Source organism: Ictalurus furcatus, chromosome 25, assembly GCF_023375685.1.
Source record: "Ictalurus furcatus strain D&B chromosome 25, Billie_1.0, whole genome shotgun sequence".
Lineage (NCBI taxonomy): Eukaryota > Metazoa > Chordata > Actinopteri > Siluriformes > Ictaluridae > Ictalurus > Ictalurus furcatus.
In genome coordinates, this window is record NC_071279.1 from 8,615,178 (window position 1) to 8,631,798 (window position 16,621).

Sequence of the window (16,621 nt, forward strand, 5' to 3'; positions counted from 1 at the left end):
GGAGCAGCTCTGGGGAATTGGTGTCATTTTCATTTCTTATCTACAAACATGGCTCAGCCTCATGGGGAACTCCAAGAGAGGGAAGGGAGGAGTGCTTTAGGTGTGTCTTAAACACAAATTTGAGTACAACTTTTGAGACTGGATTCTATCTCTCTGTATCAGAGTAGTTTCAACCCCAAAGTAGTCAATTATTCAATCAAGCATTTACACAGATTAAAAATATAATAATAATAATAGTAAATATAATAATAATAATAATAATAATAATAATAATAGTATTGGAAATATATGGTTTTACAAAGAAGGAGACACTTAAGGTAGTAGATACTACTAAAATATACGTGCTAACACTGCCAATGGATCTTTCAATGTTTGTTTGGGGTTTTTTTTTTTTCAAAATATGTTATGGTCTTGATACATTAGATTACAATGTTACATAGCAAATATTCAGAAAATTAACTGATTATTGTTCTGCTTTGGCATAAGTTCACAATGGTTCGTTCACAGGCTATTTTACGCTACAGGCCAACTTCAGTTCCATGCTTTTTAATTTAATACATTTGAGTATAGTTAACTTTAAAACATTTAACTAGAAAAAGACATCACAGATATATTGAAATTTGCTAAATGTATACATGTATATAAAATCTAATAAATCTCTTCAGTGATAAACTTCAGTGATATCCTTGCTGAAGCGTTTCTGTTTCCCTGCAGTGCCACACCTGGCAGATCTTTAAGGAGACAACGGATTGATGTGCACATTAGCAGGTCAGTAATAATGATGATCCACACCTTTTCTTCAAAGTGCCACAGTTGGTGCATGACCTCAACGTTGCAAAATGTGCAAACATGATGTGTCCAGAATGTGCTTATAGTACATGAATATTGTCCCAAAGGTAAAGCCATTAACTGAATTAGTTACTCAAGGCTTTCCTGAACAAAAATGAAATCTTATACATCATATTTGTAAATTGTATGTCATGGTTTGGATATAATATCAAAAGCATGAGGGCCTGTGAACTAAATTCCAAAGAGTGCCATAATTTTCCTTGTATCCTATCCATTTGTCTGTTTGGACCGGATGCGGGAGCTATGGCTGCATCTCATACTGGCCCTCAGTGGCAATGTAGAAGTCATTGAGTGTGTCTTGCAGGTACTCAAAAGTGGGTCTGTCCTCTGCCTTTTCTCTCCAGCATGCCATCATTATGTCATAGAGTTCTTCAGGACAGTCATCTGGACATGGCATTCTGTACCTCTTGTCCAGGTTACGGATCACCTCCGGATTCGTCATTCCTATAGCAAAGCACAGGCAATGTTATATGTCGAAATTGTAAAAGGTGGGGAAAAAAAAAATGTTCTCAGTACTTGGTATATGCTGTATATCAAGGCAGGATGTTGCAGATGAAAGTGATCAGACATGTTCATGAAGATCATTTTAAAGGCTTAAGACTACATGTTACCTGGATAAGGCACTCTTCCATAGGTTACTATCTCAGTCAAGAGAATGCCAAAGGACCAGACATCTGACTTGATGCTGAACGTCCCAAAATTGATCGCTTCTGGAGCGGTCCACTTAATTGGAAACTTTGCACCTAATTATTACACAAAGACAAATAATAATATTTGTATTTATTTCTGGTGTGTGTGTGTGTGTGTGTGTGTGTGCTAGTTTTCCTGTGTGGGGGAATGGAAGAGACAAAGATGTGTTCCATAGTTAAGATTAGATCTAATATATATATATATATATATATATATATATATATATATATATATATATATATATATATATATATGTAAACTTTCCAACACACAATTATACCATGTACATGCTGACATCGTTTGCATTAAATTCCAGAATCTTAGAATTAGTCATTAACCAACTCTCTCTTAAACTCTTTGCTTTTTTCAACCCATCTTTCATATTAAAGCATAGGCTATTATTCAGTAACTAATTTGACTTATTCTGTAACTACAGTAAAACGATCATGAAACCATGTAGTTACAAGAGCACTCCCCAATGCATTATGTGAGTCTACACCCCTGGGCAAAAAAAGGGGGCCAAGCCCAAAATAGCAAAATATTAATCTTTTAATGCTCTTAACAATAAATCATTGGTCAGAAGATTAGGAAGAATTAAGCAAATGCACTCCTGAGACGTCCTGAGACGTCCTCATTTACTTTTACTGCAGTGAACTGTAGAAACAGGGGAAACGCTAGAAACAGGGAAATTCACTTATATAGTCTTTTTGTATGTAAAGGTAATCAAGATAAAATCAAGATAATGATTCAAATGTTTGATGTAAAAATCCAAACTAACACATGTCTGGGTGTACAAAATCAAGTAAAAAATATTTAATTAAATAAAAATAAACTATCTGCAAGTTTACCCATAAGGCTTAAATATTTAAAGAAATCAAAGGGAAAAACTGTACCATACTAAGTTACTTTATCTATTTGTTACATTTTTGCTAATTTCCTGACCAATTATTTGTTGTTAAGACCATTAAAAACTTAATATTTTGGCATTTTTATTTGCCCAGGAATGTAAGGGGGTAACATATAACAGTGACACATGCCCCCCACTCCCACCCCACTTTGGCTAGAACTTAAGCTATTTCTCAATATTCAGCTAATTATTATATCACATCAAACACATTATTATATTTTTAGCCAAAGGATTTAAGACTATGGGAACATAGCTACTAAATTAGGATTATCTATGCTTTAGTCTACATAAATGTATATTATCAATGTTGTAAATCGTACTACGACTGTAATGAAATATTCACTCAGAGCAACAAAATTTTAGTCATCAAATTATTTCCTGAGGAAACTTTTCTAAATAACTCACATTTGAAGTTATTATCAAAGGGTGGTTTTGCATAACCTTAGTTGGATGATATTTGCAGAGTGCAAAGTGAAAACAGTCTGAAAGGGATGCAGGAAGAATGAAGCAGACATACCTTCCTGTGCCGTGTACTCAGTCTCTATAATCCTGGCCAGGCCAAAGTCAGCTATTTTACAATGCAGGGTTTCTGACACCAATATGTTGGCAGCGCGAAGGTCTCTGTGAATGTAGTTTTTTCTTTCTATAAAGGCCATACCCTCTGCAATCTGTTATAAAAGAGTGGGTAATTTTTTTTAAATAGTTGTATACACAAACTGACAAATAATTTTAGACACAATATACATTTAAAACTTTCAGCAGAGTATCTATGAAGATTATGAGTCTGAAGTCTTTCAATAACGTAGTATAAGTAAGTATAAACTCCCTTTTTTATTCACAGTGCAGATATTGACCAGGACTGGTTTAGAGAATTCAAAACGGAAATTCACCCTCATTCTGCATTAGCAAACTGTCTCAGGAAAGGGGGTAAGATGGAAAAAGTGATGTCATTTCTGGTCAGGAAGTTAATCAGGTTGCTTAAAGCACATGCGCATAGCCTGACCACAAACTGATCATAGGCGTTTTCCACTAACTTTACAACACAACATTGACATACCCTGGCTCTAAAAATAGCACAAGTAGTCTGCAGTGTGTATCTAAACATTTTGGTTGTTATTTAAAAAAAAAAAATCAATATACAACAAACTAAAACCATTAAGTACTTTTTCTGACAGTTCAAGGATAAATGAACACGTAACAAGACTGATGTGAAAATAAACAAGCTGTACCAACCTGAGCTGCCATATCTATCAGCTTGGGCAGTTTTAGTTTTCTGCCATCGTCCGTTTTCAGAAAGTCTAATAAGCTCCCTGAAATTAGTTCAATGAAAATTAATCAATGGTAAATAATACTTTAAATGGATATCCTTCAGTCTACTTCTACTCAGACATATAATGCTGAAAATATCCTCACCATTTGCCATGAACTCTGTGACTATGAGGATGGGTTCCTTTGTGACTACAGCATGCAGTTTCACCAGTCTTTCATGCTGCAGCTTCTTCATGAGATTAGCCTCCTGCAGGAAGGCCTTTGGCTCCATGCTGCCCTCTTTTAGAGTCTTAATGGCCACCTTCTGGTTGTTTTTATAGTATCCTGAAATACATATACAATAGATGATCAACACTCTCAATACGTACTGTAAAAGTTTTACAGTGAAACAATTCATTTGGTGTTTAGACTGAGTAGTGGGAAAATTGTCACAGTAGATAAACTGCTGTGTCAAAGAGGTCTTAACAGTTTCCGGTGAATACTTTTGTGAAGTACACCCATAATGTGTCTGAATGTTATTTCATTTCGTTATTTATGTGTATCAGTGCCTCCCAAGAAGCTAATTCCGGTCATTCGCTATCAGTATCAGTATCAGTAATCATCACAAATAAACACAAGTATCCTAGATAGCAAAATGTTACACACTATGATTTCTTCTTAAAGAAGAACCTTCTTTAAAATTAGCTTGCTTTTTCTTTTTGGAGATGAGGAGCTTCTCGGATGAGTCTTATCTCTTAACCAGATTCTATCTTATATACAGTAATATCACATCTGCTTTTTTCCCCCTCTACTAATTAATTTCTCCCTCTACTGATTAGCCACAACTTTAGCTCTGTGATCAGACTTTGGTTAGTCCATCTCAACTGCTCCAAAAATTGTAAAGTTGGTTGCTTGACTGTTTTTAAATTTTCTTCTTTTTTTTTTTTTAAACTGTTGTTACTTACTGCTTTATCACAAGAAAAACAACACCACAGCTCTGTTTATGACATTGTTCATTTGTTAAACACCCAACTGAACACTGTAATTCCAAATTTGGATCAAATCTATTCATGCATACCAACTGTACACCTGTACCAACATGACAGATCAGGCTGGTTCTTCAAATCTGGCCCTTGAGGTCCACTGTCCTTCTGAGTTTAGCTCCAACCCTAATCAAACAAACCTGAACAGGCTAAGCAAGGTCTTCAGGATTACTAGAAAATTACAGGCAGATGAGTTTGGAAGTTGGAGCTGAATGTTACAGATTTGAGTAACATTTCAAACCTCATTGATGAGCATAAGCTATTGTATGTCAATCATAAGCATAATAATTGTAAAATACTGTTCATTTTTAAATTATTTTTATATTGCTTTTCCCCAGATTTCTACTAGCCCTAGCTCTGTAACCAGTGGAATCTCAAACAAAATTTTTTTACGGCAGAATGCTACTATAGAGCAATTATTTCTGTGAAAATTTCAGGTTCATATCTGGTCCCCCACCAGAGATATTCAACCCGAAATTGAGGGGAATTTTTAAAAAATTGCACTTTCTCGCCCCCATACAAAAGAAAGAGAATCTCAAACCTGAAATGTCCTGCATGCACACTATACTTACCTAGGTACCCCTAAAAAATTTATACTGAGACATAAACCCTTTCCATTATAAATTAACCCTAAAATTGGAACTGTGAGCAATCATGACCATTATATGTGGGCTTAAGTTCTAAGTATAGGAATGTGCAAAATGTTCATATGTACCTTATAATGTGCTCTAGAGAACAGTTTTTGTTCCAAGGAGCTAGAATCAGCCTGAGCCGAGATATTGAGGTTTCTGTAAACAGCTGTATAACCAAAATTTGTTGTTTGCCATGACACAAAGATGGCCATCATAGTTAAACCAAGTAAAATAAAATAAGGAAAAATGGTGGTTTTGCAATGCCAATACATGATGTAATCACTCCAAAAAAAAAAGGAAAACAAAAAATGGATGAGCAACCTGCATTGGACCACTTGAGATAGAATGACACTCTTAGGTATGCTTCCGAAAGCCATAAAGCGAAGATCTAACAGCACTAAACAGACACTAACATTACAGGTGGACTAAAAGTAGATTAATATGTCTTTTGGGATAAAATGGTGAGGTACTTGAAACAGTAACCAATGATAAGTACTGTCTAACAGTCTTTAGCTTACCAGCTATAGCATAAATCCTTCATCTGGAGAGTGGAAATAAAGTTTGCAAAAAATACATTAACTAGGGCAGTCTGTAACATTTACATTCAATGCCTAGACACTAATTGGTTACAGGATACATTTGGGCTTTTACAGTAAGTTGACATAACCTGTAAACCCCTGTTTTTTCAGTCAGTCGCGCTATTGGTACCCCTTTTAGCACATAATCAATCAGGGGGCAGATATTTATTTATTTATTTATTTTTAGGATAATAGTCCCGCTCCAGGTTTCCCCGTGACCCTGAAAAGGATAAAGCGGTATAGAAGATGGATGGATGGATGGATGGATGGATGGATGGATAATAGTGACCTGCTTCTTACTTACCCATCCAGACCTCTCCAAACTGCCCAGCACCCAGCTTCTTCACCATCTTTAATGTTTCCCTTGGGATCTCCCACTCATCCTCACCCCAGGGCCTCTGAGGAGCAGCAGATCTACAGGGGCTTCCCAGCCTCTGACACAGACCATCTGCTGATCCTGCAAACATGTACAGACAAAAAAAAAAACCACACACACAGGTGGAAAGATTCTTATTAGCTACATATAATTTCCACATGCTGATTATAAAATGTATGGTGTGTGAACAAAGCAAGTATGATAGGTTGGGAAGGATTATTTGAGAGCAACACTCCATGTAACATACTGAGTACACAATTTAATTTATATGTCTTAAAAGTTAGTTTAAAGTTTTAAACTAACAACATGCACGGAAATAGGAAAATAGACATATTTAGACATTAGGCCTATTTTTTTAACTTATCACATCTAAGACGTGAGTGTTTCTAGGCAAAGTGTGATTATCCGGTGGTTTCAAAAAAAAAAAAAGAAAAACATTTAGAGGCATGACAGGAAGTGCGCACAGTAGCTGAGATGAGGGTCTCCTGCTCAAGAGATAAGAAGTTTCATAGCTTATTTCACTCCAGTGATTAGTGTACAGGATTGTACAGAAATTGGTATGCCACATAAAACTAGAACTAGAAATCTGAAAATGAAGTAGAGTTTCCATTAGCAGCTGTAAGAACCTCTGAAAATATTGTAAGAGTCTGACAACAAAAAATGCATGAACATAATACTGTCAAGATGACAATTAAGTATTTGTTGAATAACAGGATTGGTTTTACTCACTTGAGTAATGCTGTATTAGTTCCTGCAGAGACGTGAAGGTCAGGGAGGGGGAGATGTAGTATCCACCTTTATCAAGTGTACGGATCTTATAGTGCTTGACTACATCACCATGCTCTGGTGCCACATCTCTTATAGAAAGGGAGAAAGCACCTGTGGGTAACATTTTGGGAAAACCTTGGTTAAACAAAACTCTGTCTGGGTTTTTGATAAGATTTTGTCATACTATGGTTGGACATAGCTTTTTAGACATTTTTTCTTTGTCCTTCTTTGTACCACATCTGCTATCCCATTTACACAAATGTTTTTTCCCCCGTGACAACAATCTGAATCCGTTGTTTCAATCTGGTGTCTGATTATCATATATCCGCCTGTTTATCCAAGATTGACATTTTTTCATAGCCCTCATAGTTTCATAGCACCACTATTAAACAGAACTATTATTGAAATGCAATTTTTAGTCTTTCTTTTTTTTTGTAAATTAAACATATGTAAAATTATAAGCAACAACAACAACAAAAAAAAACTGTTACAATAAATGACTACAACAGAGGTGTAATGCACACCCTGACATATGCTTATTTATGCTGTTGAAAGTCTAAGTACATGGCATAATTACAAATAATAAATGTTACGTTAATAATAAATGGTAAGTTCACTTTCAGAAAAAAAGTTGCTTAACGGTACATTAAGCAATTCCTTGTTGCTGGAGTAGTCCTCTCACATACTAAAGGCTCATTTAGTATGTATCATAAACCTGATAAGGTGAATGTATTGTACTTTTAAACTTTACCTTATGCACCTTAAATAATTTTTAAAAATACTTTATATTCATATTTCCAGATGAATGTTACATACTAAGGAACAAAAGATGCACTCCAGAGGATAACACCTCAGCAACAAAAATATACCATTCGGTAACTTGCTTTAAAAAAAAAAGGTTTCAGCTGTGAGGTGCTAATATATAAGTCACAGACACGTAAATAAGCAGTATAGCCAGGCATTTCTATGCCAAGGAAAGCATTTCAAACTCAAATTAGGTTAGCTAGCTAGCAAGAAATGACAAGCTAGCTAAAATAGTTTGGTATATACAGCGCTAGCAACAAGTTTAGTCCGTCTATAAATACATTAAATACACCAAATCGCTACAGATATTATTACCTATCAATAAAGATTAAAACTGGCACAAAGTGAAAACAAATTTTGTTGAATATACAATTCGCATTTCTATTTAAACAAATGTATACAGTAAAATCTCCCAGTTAAGTGTCTCATGCTAAACTCCAGAAATGGGTCCCTGAAAAATCTGAAATGAGTTAGCTATCACTACTTTTTTCTTCAGAGGTCAATAAAAGTTGTACATGGTCCCTGAGACGTTGTGTTTATGGAGATCTGCCAGAATTTACAGAACTTTTTTCTTCTCCTTTCGTGTCTCAATACTTGCTCGATATGCAAGTTTGCTGTGGTTTAGATTGCTGTGGTTCAGTGGCAGCCATTACAGACTGAGTAACAAGGTTTAAGCATTCACTCATGGTGTAAAATTTAGACTATATGAAATGGAGGGTGTTTTTAACGTGAAAGACTATATTATTCTCTTTGAAGGTGTTGTTGATATTATATATAATTATATATATATATATATATATATATATATATATATATATATATATATATATATATATATATATATATATATTAGTCTATGTGTATACCAGTGACTGCAGTGTAAGAAGGACCTGTACTCGTGGATCTCAAGAACAATTCATGAGTTCTCCTTATCCAAGTCCAAGATCATTCATTTACAGTCTACATATTATGATTATATCCACTGTGTCATAAGGTCACTGTAATGACTATAGCCAAAATGAAAGATCTGTGGATTAGAACCTGTTGGTGTATGATATATTTTGAAATATACCACACATTACATGAAATTGGCTAATACTGGTAGAAAACCAGTGCTCTAGTCCTGACCTGGAGTTGTCTCGCTCTCTCTTACGAGAAATGAGCCGATCCTGTTCCCCGGGGCTAGCAGAAGACGTTCTGTCTGTCTGCGGCTCAAATTTTTGAAAAACCATCTAGAGAAAGCAGAATAAATGATCTCATGAATATAGATTACAACAAGTAGCATATTTACACAAGTAGCATATTTACATGAGTAGGATGAAAGAAAGCCAATTACATACTTTTCAACCTCCAGTGTGTGAGCTCGGGCAACATACGTGCTTGGTATGTATCCCTCATCCCCAGTAATCAGAGATTTAGCCAACCACCAGTCCCCATTTCTTTAATACAATAAAAAGCCATAGTTAGTCAAGTTTGGTAGGCCACAGTGCTTTTCAATTTAATTCCTTGATATTGCTCTCCTTGTATTAATTCATAATGTTGGATCTTCTTGATATTGGATCAGTATGCCTTGTGTAATTTAATATACAGTCCTGTATATGTAAATATTACTCACTCATGTATTATCTTGAGTTTCTCTCCTTTCTTAAATGGAAGGTCGCTATCGTTGGTTGGGTTGAAATCATGTTGCGCAATGACAATGTCTTCATCTTCATATAAAATCAAATGGTAAGCATATTCACATCATTAAATTTTATCAAACTACTTTGAAAACTCAACTGACATACATTCTGTGTAACAATAATAAATACTTAATAATTGACTGATGCACTAACACTTAAATGAATCGTACAACAATATAATTTTGAATTTGCTACCGCAAATGCTGAGGTACACCTCCATTTTAGAAGGAGACTACTTATATTCTGTAGGCTAAAAGTATATAATGGAGCATAAATGGAGTTTATGTTTGTCAGCTACTGTGTTCACATTCACGATAACAAAAATTGTTACAGTTTATTGGAGTGACTTTTTGGAAAAAACTGTCAAAGACATTACCAAAGTTTGCCCCACTGTGTGCGCTTTGCTGAAAATAAATTTAGAAGAAACAAAAAATAAATAAATTGGGCAACAAGCAACAGTTGATACATGCACTGCAAAAAAACTGACTATGATTTACTGTCACTATGATTTTATGAATTTTATATTTCACTCTCGCAGTACTTACATGGGAGTTATAGGCGGCTGCTGAATTGTTATTTGAGTGGTGTCTTTCTTTATGTTTATTCTCATCACTGCAAATGCAACCCATCCTTGAAAGACAGAGAGAAAAACATTATAAATTCTTCAATCCTCTGAATTTTGCTCCTTTTTGAAGGAATTATGTTTTTTATTTTTGTTTGTTTTTTTTCAAAGGAAGTAACCATCCTTATTTCTGGTACTATACTAGAATATATTTACCTATACTAGTATAACGGAGTATAATATTCAGAGGTGTTCTCAGTATATTTAAACGTAACATTGAAATATAAACATACCTGCTAGTGAACAGCTGCGCTTTAACACAGAAGTGTCAGTCTCCACTAATGTCAGCACTCAGCTCTCTAGTCCATATGATCATCTGTACCTTCATACTGAGGGCTAATCAAGACAACATGCTCCGCATAGATGAATAACTCCTTACAATAAAACATAAAACACAATAAAGATGCATAGAAAACAGAAAAAAGACAAAATACATGAAAGGAATTGAAATTTTTGTATCTTAACTTTACAAGCATGAGCATGAATTGGAATGATTCTCAGAATTTCATGTTTCATTTTTTGACATGAACCACATCTAAACTAGTTACATAAACACAGGATGAAAAATATATGACTGTTAGCAATAATGTAGCATAGGTTACATTCAGTTACAGAAAGTGAAACAAAACAAAGGAATCACAAATGTTAGAAACAGACATATGTCAAAATAAATAAATAAATAAAAATAAATTCTTGGTTTTTTTAAAATGAAGCTTCAAGATGTCAGTAGGACAGTAAATATAATACAACATAATCTGAGGCTGCATTGGTCATTGAAGAATAAAAACTTGCATATCTCGAAGGGCCTGGTATTAAAAATAAATTTAAAATGTTAATGGAATTAACTTTGAGATAGATCTAACTTCACATTTAATTTCTAAATGTTCATAACTAATATCAGATCATGTATAGTCGCTTATTTACTTACATTTTCTTTGGAGACAACTCAAGGACAGAATCCAATTTGAAGTACCCAAAGACCTTCATCAGATATCTCTCTTTCAGCATCTGTTTCTTACTGGCTCACACACACACACACACACACACACACACACACACACACACACACACACACACACACGCACACACGCACACACATACACACACACACGCTCAGTCTATACACTGAGACCAAGTGTAAGCCCTGTGAGACCACATTAGCTGAAACAGATAAATGTACCACCGTTGTCTTTATTTAGTCTGCTAATCTCCTCCTTTTCCTCTTCACTACTGCTCAATTCACAAACTTTTCTTCTTTTAGACTTCATACAGAATGAAAATGTAAGTAAAATATGGAACAAGTCATTGGTATTGTACTGGGTAACAAATGGCTATTTAACACTGTACAGAAGAAATGATACTGTCTAAGAGCCTAGAATCTTCAAGAAAAGGTTCATGAGCACAGCAGGAAAGCAGGAACACTATATAAATTGTTACGAATTAGAATGTACTCCAGTATATCTCTTCTCAATTACAGGATGTTGTTTAGTAAGTCACGCAAATATATTTCCTGCTTTCGGTCACTGTGGTCTTCGTACTGTGACATTAAATGCTTTTATGTAAACTCTTCTTGGTTTCACTTGTTTTCACTATATGCATCCTTCTATAACACTTTATTACTTTTTTTTTAATTAACATTAATGGATATAATAAGTAAACTGACAACCACAGGATCACACTATCACTATTAATAACACACAAAGTTGACACTGTGGATTGTTTTAATTTTACTGTGAATGTGATTCTACATATTTTATGGGTTTCAGTTTTGGAGAAATATCTTCATTTTCATTTAGAGGAATTAGAGATATTTGTTTGTTTGTTTGTTTGTTTGTTTGTTTGTTTGTTTTTTGACTTTTAAATACCCACTAGAGGGTAGCAAAGCTCACAAATCAAGATAGTACAGACTAACAGTAGCAGAACATCAAATAACCCCAGCTTTACTTTAATTTCAGTGCAACTCTTATAATGATGGTGTGATGAACACCATACAGTCTCAGACTGTATGTAGTTTTTTCTCTAATGTTCAATATTCTTTGTATTTTTCCCCTCATAATCTTGCACTTGCACAATTGTCATTTAAGATTTTTTTTCCCCTTTTACAATTACTAATGAACCTTACTACTAAGTTCACATTTGAAAATACTTCATACCTCTCTCTGTACAAAGACAAAGCTTAGCACATTAGTTCATTCCATGCTAAATACACTACAACTACCAAAACCCACACCATATCCTCAAAAGTTTGTGGACACCTCACAATCACACCTATATGTGCTTTTGAACATCCCATTCCTAGTACTCCTTTTCTGTTTTAATAACCTCCACTCTTCAGAGAGGGCTTTCCACTAGATTTTGGAGCGTGGCTGTGAGGATTAGTGTTCATTCAGCCACAAGCGCATTAATGAGGTGAGGCACTGACATCGAGCGAGAAGGCCTGGTGCACAGTCGGCATTCCAGTTCATCCCAAAGGTGTTCAGTGGGATTGAGAACAGGGCTCTGTGCAGGGCACTCAAGTTCTTCTACTCCAACCATGGCAAACCATATCTTCATGGAGCTCGCTTTGCACACAGGGACATTGTCATGCTGGAACAGGTTTGAGCCTCTTACTTCCCATTAAGTGAAATTATAATGCTACATTATCCAAAGACAGCCAATTCAATTATGTGCTTCCAACTTTGCTGCGACATTCTGGAGAAGAACAACATTTCTTTCTGTGATGGTCAGGGATCTACATACTGTACTTTTGGCCATATGGTGTACAAACATGTATTAAAATAGTCTTTTAACAAAATACTAGCACTATGTTTCTGTGAAACTTCCATCATCTTGTCAAATAGAACATAATGACATGTTTATTATATTTATTTAGTTGTATTGTATTTTGTATTATAATTGTCGATCTTCCCCATTGATTGTGTTGCAAACAGAATGGCACATCTTGCAGTAATTGAAGAGGATATATCATATACAGTATAACAGAAACAAAAACAAAAATCATGAACATAACAGAATAAACTAACTTGAGCATAAGCTTTCAAGTCTCTAATGTGTGCTTAAGTAACTGAGAAAGTGAGAGAATTTTTGAATGGACTGAAAATCAGTATGTGACTGCATGAGGACACTGAAATGCTTTGTCCCAACTCTCATGTTGTCCTTGCTAGGCCCAAGCCTTCCATACAGGCCATCAGAAATGAGTCACTCTGTATTATACAATATAGTTTGATTCTGGGTTTGTGGTATGATATTCCTGCACACACTGACACTGAACATTTCCGTGGCCCTTTTTAAGGTTGTGATTTACAGCATTTGAGTAAATTATTTGCTATTTAGCTAAGTGCTATTAATTTGAAATCCCTCCATACATGCATTTGGTTTTGAAGGTAAATGTAAACAGTTTTGAAATAAAGTATGTGCATGTGTCATTTAAGAATTGGGCTTTAGAGATATATAGTTTTTCTGGTAGAAACAAGTGAAAAATTTATGCAGGGATTTTGAAGACTGCGTGAAGAGTTTTCATTCATTCATCCTTGAAAAGCTTTTTATCCTGGTCAGGGTTCTGGTGGATCTGGAGACTATCCTGGGAAACGTTGGATGCAAGATGGGTGTCATTCACACCCAATCACACATAGGGGGGCAATTCAGCATTGCCAATCCAAACTGTCCATGATACTCATCAGGAGGTGTCTAGTATATGAAATTTAAATGTTGTATGATCACATATTACAGGCAAAATAATTTCTGAATGGGGTTTTAGTTCATAATAAAACATAAGGCATTGTTCTCCATGTGCATACTTATTGTAACTAATTTCCTAGTCAGTCACTTATGAGGTGAAATCATTAATCTTGATGTGTTTCATGTTCACACATCTGAGGGATTCCATAAGAAACAGAGGGAAGGAAATCACACAGTAAACAATGAGTACTGATGAATGAATGAATGAATGAATGTTTTCATCCTAAACAAACGTCTTTCCAAACAAACGTATTTTCCTTCAAACCAGGAAGACATCTATCAGATTAATATGAAAACTTACATGAACAATATGATATCAAGGAACAATCAAACTTGCTTCCTATGCATTTTTTTTTTCTTATGGGAATCATTATTCATTGCATGCTCACAGAAAAGAAGCATGCCTTTATGGCCAAGCTACCATAGGTTTGTGGGAGACCACCTGTGTTTGTGATGTTCAGCGAGAGGGGCCTCTCTGACAGCATCTGTTGCAGGTGTGTGATGGGAGCTTTGTTGAGGGTGTCCTGGTTATAGATGCTTTTTTTCCACACTGATTTTCCCAGGGTTTGCGGATACTGTGTCCCTACAACTCAGGTCCCCAGGCGCTGCATCCTGTTCCCCAGTATAACCTGAATAGCACTGGAAAATAGGGAAGAAAGAAATAGAAAAGAAGAGAAAGAGAAAGACTCTGCATATTGTCAAGCATGTGCTAACACAGCAAAATTTGCCCTTCTGTTGCTCCATTTCATTGTGTGTGTATGTGTGTGTGTCTGTGTGTGTGTGTGTGTGTGTGTATGTGTATGTGTGTGTGTGTGTGAGTGTGCGTGTGCATGTGTGTGTGTGTGTGTGCATGTGTGTGTATGTTACATCTGTGATTATGTCTTCAGGCCATACTAGCAAACTAAGCAAACTGATTGATATCAGCTTTATTAATGAGCCCATTGGTGTTTGTGAATGTTGGACAGGAGGCATAACCTTTCAAAGAACAATAAGGAATAGCCTGGTAAAAGTGAAGTTGTGCTTTCTCATCCACATCACCTTCACATACTCACGCACCTACTGCAAACTGTGCCAATCTTCCTCCATCGGAGGACAAAGGCAGAGAAACCCCATTCATAACTGTGCTTGGTGCTTCCTAAATGGAAGGGGGGGAGAAACTACATAGTGTGAGACCATTTTCACTCTTCCTCTCACCGTGTGGGAAAACTCCTCTGACCGTCTCACACATCAAACCGGACAGGCTCTCGGTCATTCATTCTCCCTTTATTATATGAGACGATGGACAAATCAGCTCGGCAATAAACTGGACAATGTGCTCGAGGGGCAGTTGTTTAGCTGTTACTCCGAGGACAACCTCACACATCGCTCTTCCTCTGTGGAATCGCTCTTTGTCTACAGCTGATGGCTTGAGGAGACATGACCTTGGAAATGGGCCCATATTATAAAAAAAACAAAGGTCAGGCGATGCCAGCTTTGACACTGTAATATAACTTGAAAGCACACAGTACTGTTCTGAAGAACATTATTACCTAGCACAACACGAAGTATGTAGTAAGGCATAAAGGCCAAGAATGCCAGGGAATCCAGAGCACTGAGTAACTGCCCTGCACTTGTGACATCCACCTGTGCAATTCATTAAGCTTAAAGCAGGAAATTCTGTCACAGATGCTCACGTGTCACCGCTCCCCATCAACAGGCTGGCATACTTGTTTGTGTGAAACATCTGGAGGCCTGGGAGTGTGGGGATGCAGGTTGCACATCTGTGCAGCTGGACACTGGCACTGTACTTAAAAGGTAAACAGGGAAAATGGGGGAAAGCCCCCTGTGTTATTCACCGGAATAGAGCTCTACGTCTCCCAGCACTGAGGGTGGAAATAGCTCCTCGTCAGCAAGCAGGTGCTTCCTCCTGCATTTTGTCTTATTTGTCTACATTTCCAGACAGGCCTGGGCAACCATAGATACCAAGTTTCAATCCCAAATGCTTAAACCTTAACAGCAGTCAGTTCACACAGTTCTTAGCCTTTTCACAGGCAAAGTGCCTGAATATATATTCCTATATCTTGCAAATGTGACTTTAATCTGTCCTGAAAGTCTTACGAGAAAGCTTGCTAGGTGATTATCAGATAACACACAAAGGAAGTGTTTTTCAAGATTAGTTTTGAACACAGTGTGAGTGTGTCTATGTTGAAACATTTTACACCTGCAATTAACCCGGTGCGGAACTTTTTCCCCCCATGCTATTGAAGACTCATGTTCAAATCATATCTACACTGTTCCATTCACTGATGCACATGCAAAAACATTACTCTTTTAAATTCAATTAAAGCATTTTTAGCATCTACTAATCTCTATTGCCTTGTGGCAGCCTGGGAAAACCCTTCACATGTTGAAATATAGTCCTGAAAACTACAGGCTTTCATTTCACTGAAATGTTTTTCTCTTTTGCATGTACCCCAGCCAGAAGTAAAGTTATGGCATTTTTAAGAATGTGATAAGCCACAAAAATGGATAGGGAGAAAATTGCATTTAAAGAGTCTATTGTGACTGCAGAACAGGAACATCACAGAATATTTTGAGTTGATATCTGATTACAAAATGAGCTGATTAGGTCCTTTCCTCTATGGCAAGTATCTATCCAACAACTTGATCAAAGCATGAAATTCATTGTGTGAGAGAATCACACA

At 36.1% G+C, this 16,621-nt stretch overlaps 1 protein-coding gene across 2 annotated transcripts; it reads right to left on the reverse strand.

The window, feature by feature from the left end:
- Positions 1 to 236: 236 nt before the first annotated feature.
- On the reverse strand, positions 237 to 11,639 carry blk (BLK proto-oncogene, Src family tyrosine kinase). 2 transcript variants are annotated; one of them, XM_053614372.1, is made up of 14 exons: positions 11,128 to 11,639; positions 10,433 to 10,535; positions 10,123 to 10,207; positions 9,954 to 9,981; positions 9,511 to 9,604; positions 9,236 to 9,334; positions 9,024 to 9,127; positions 7,053 to 7,202; positions 6,252 to 6,404; positions 3,860 to 4,039; positions 3,680 to 3,756; positions 2,964 to 3,114; positions 1,461 to 1,592; positions 237 to 1,293 (listed from the first exon to the last, which is right to left on the reverse strand). In XM_053614372.1, exons 3-14 carry the CDS (start codon positions 10,204 to 10,206, stop codon positions 1,091 to 1,093), a joined length of 1,455 nt encoding a protein of 484 aa, XP_053470347.1. In that variant the 5' UTR covers position 10,207; positions 10,433 to 10,535; positions 11,128 to 11,639; the 3' UTR covers positions 237 to 1,090. The 2 variants fall into 2 exon arrangements, with proteins under 2 accessions (XP_053470347.1, XP_053470346.1); XM_053614371.1 differs by having other exon boundaries at positions 10,433 to 10,573.
- Positions 11,640 to 16,621: the final 4,982 nt, after the last annotated feature.

Coding starts and splice junctions, on each gene's coding strand:
- blk (XM_053614372.1), bottom strand. CDS start 10,206: ATGGGTTGCATTTGCAGTGATGAGAATAAACATAAAGAAAGACACCAC. Junction 9,605..9,953: donor ACACAGTGGGGCAAACTTTG/GTAATGTCTTTG, acceptor TTTTATATGAAG/ATGAAGACATTGTCATTGCG. Junction 1,294..1,460: donor TGGAAGAGTGCCTTATCCAG/GTAACATGTAGT, acceptor GCTTTGCTATAG/GAATGACGAATCCGGAGGTG.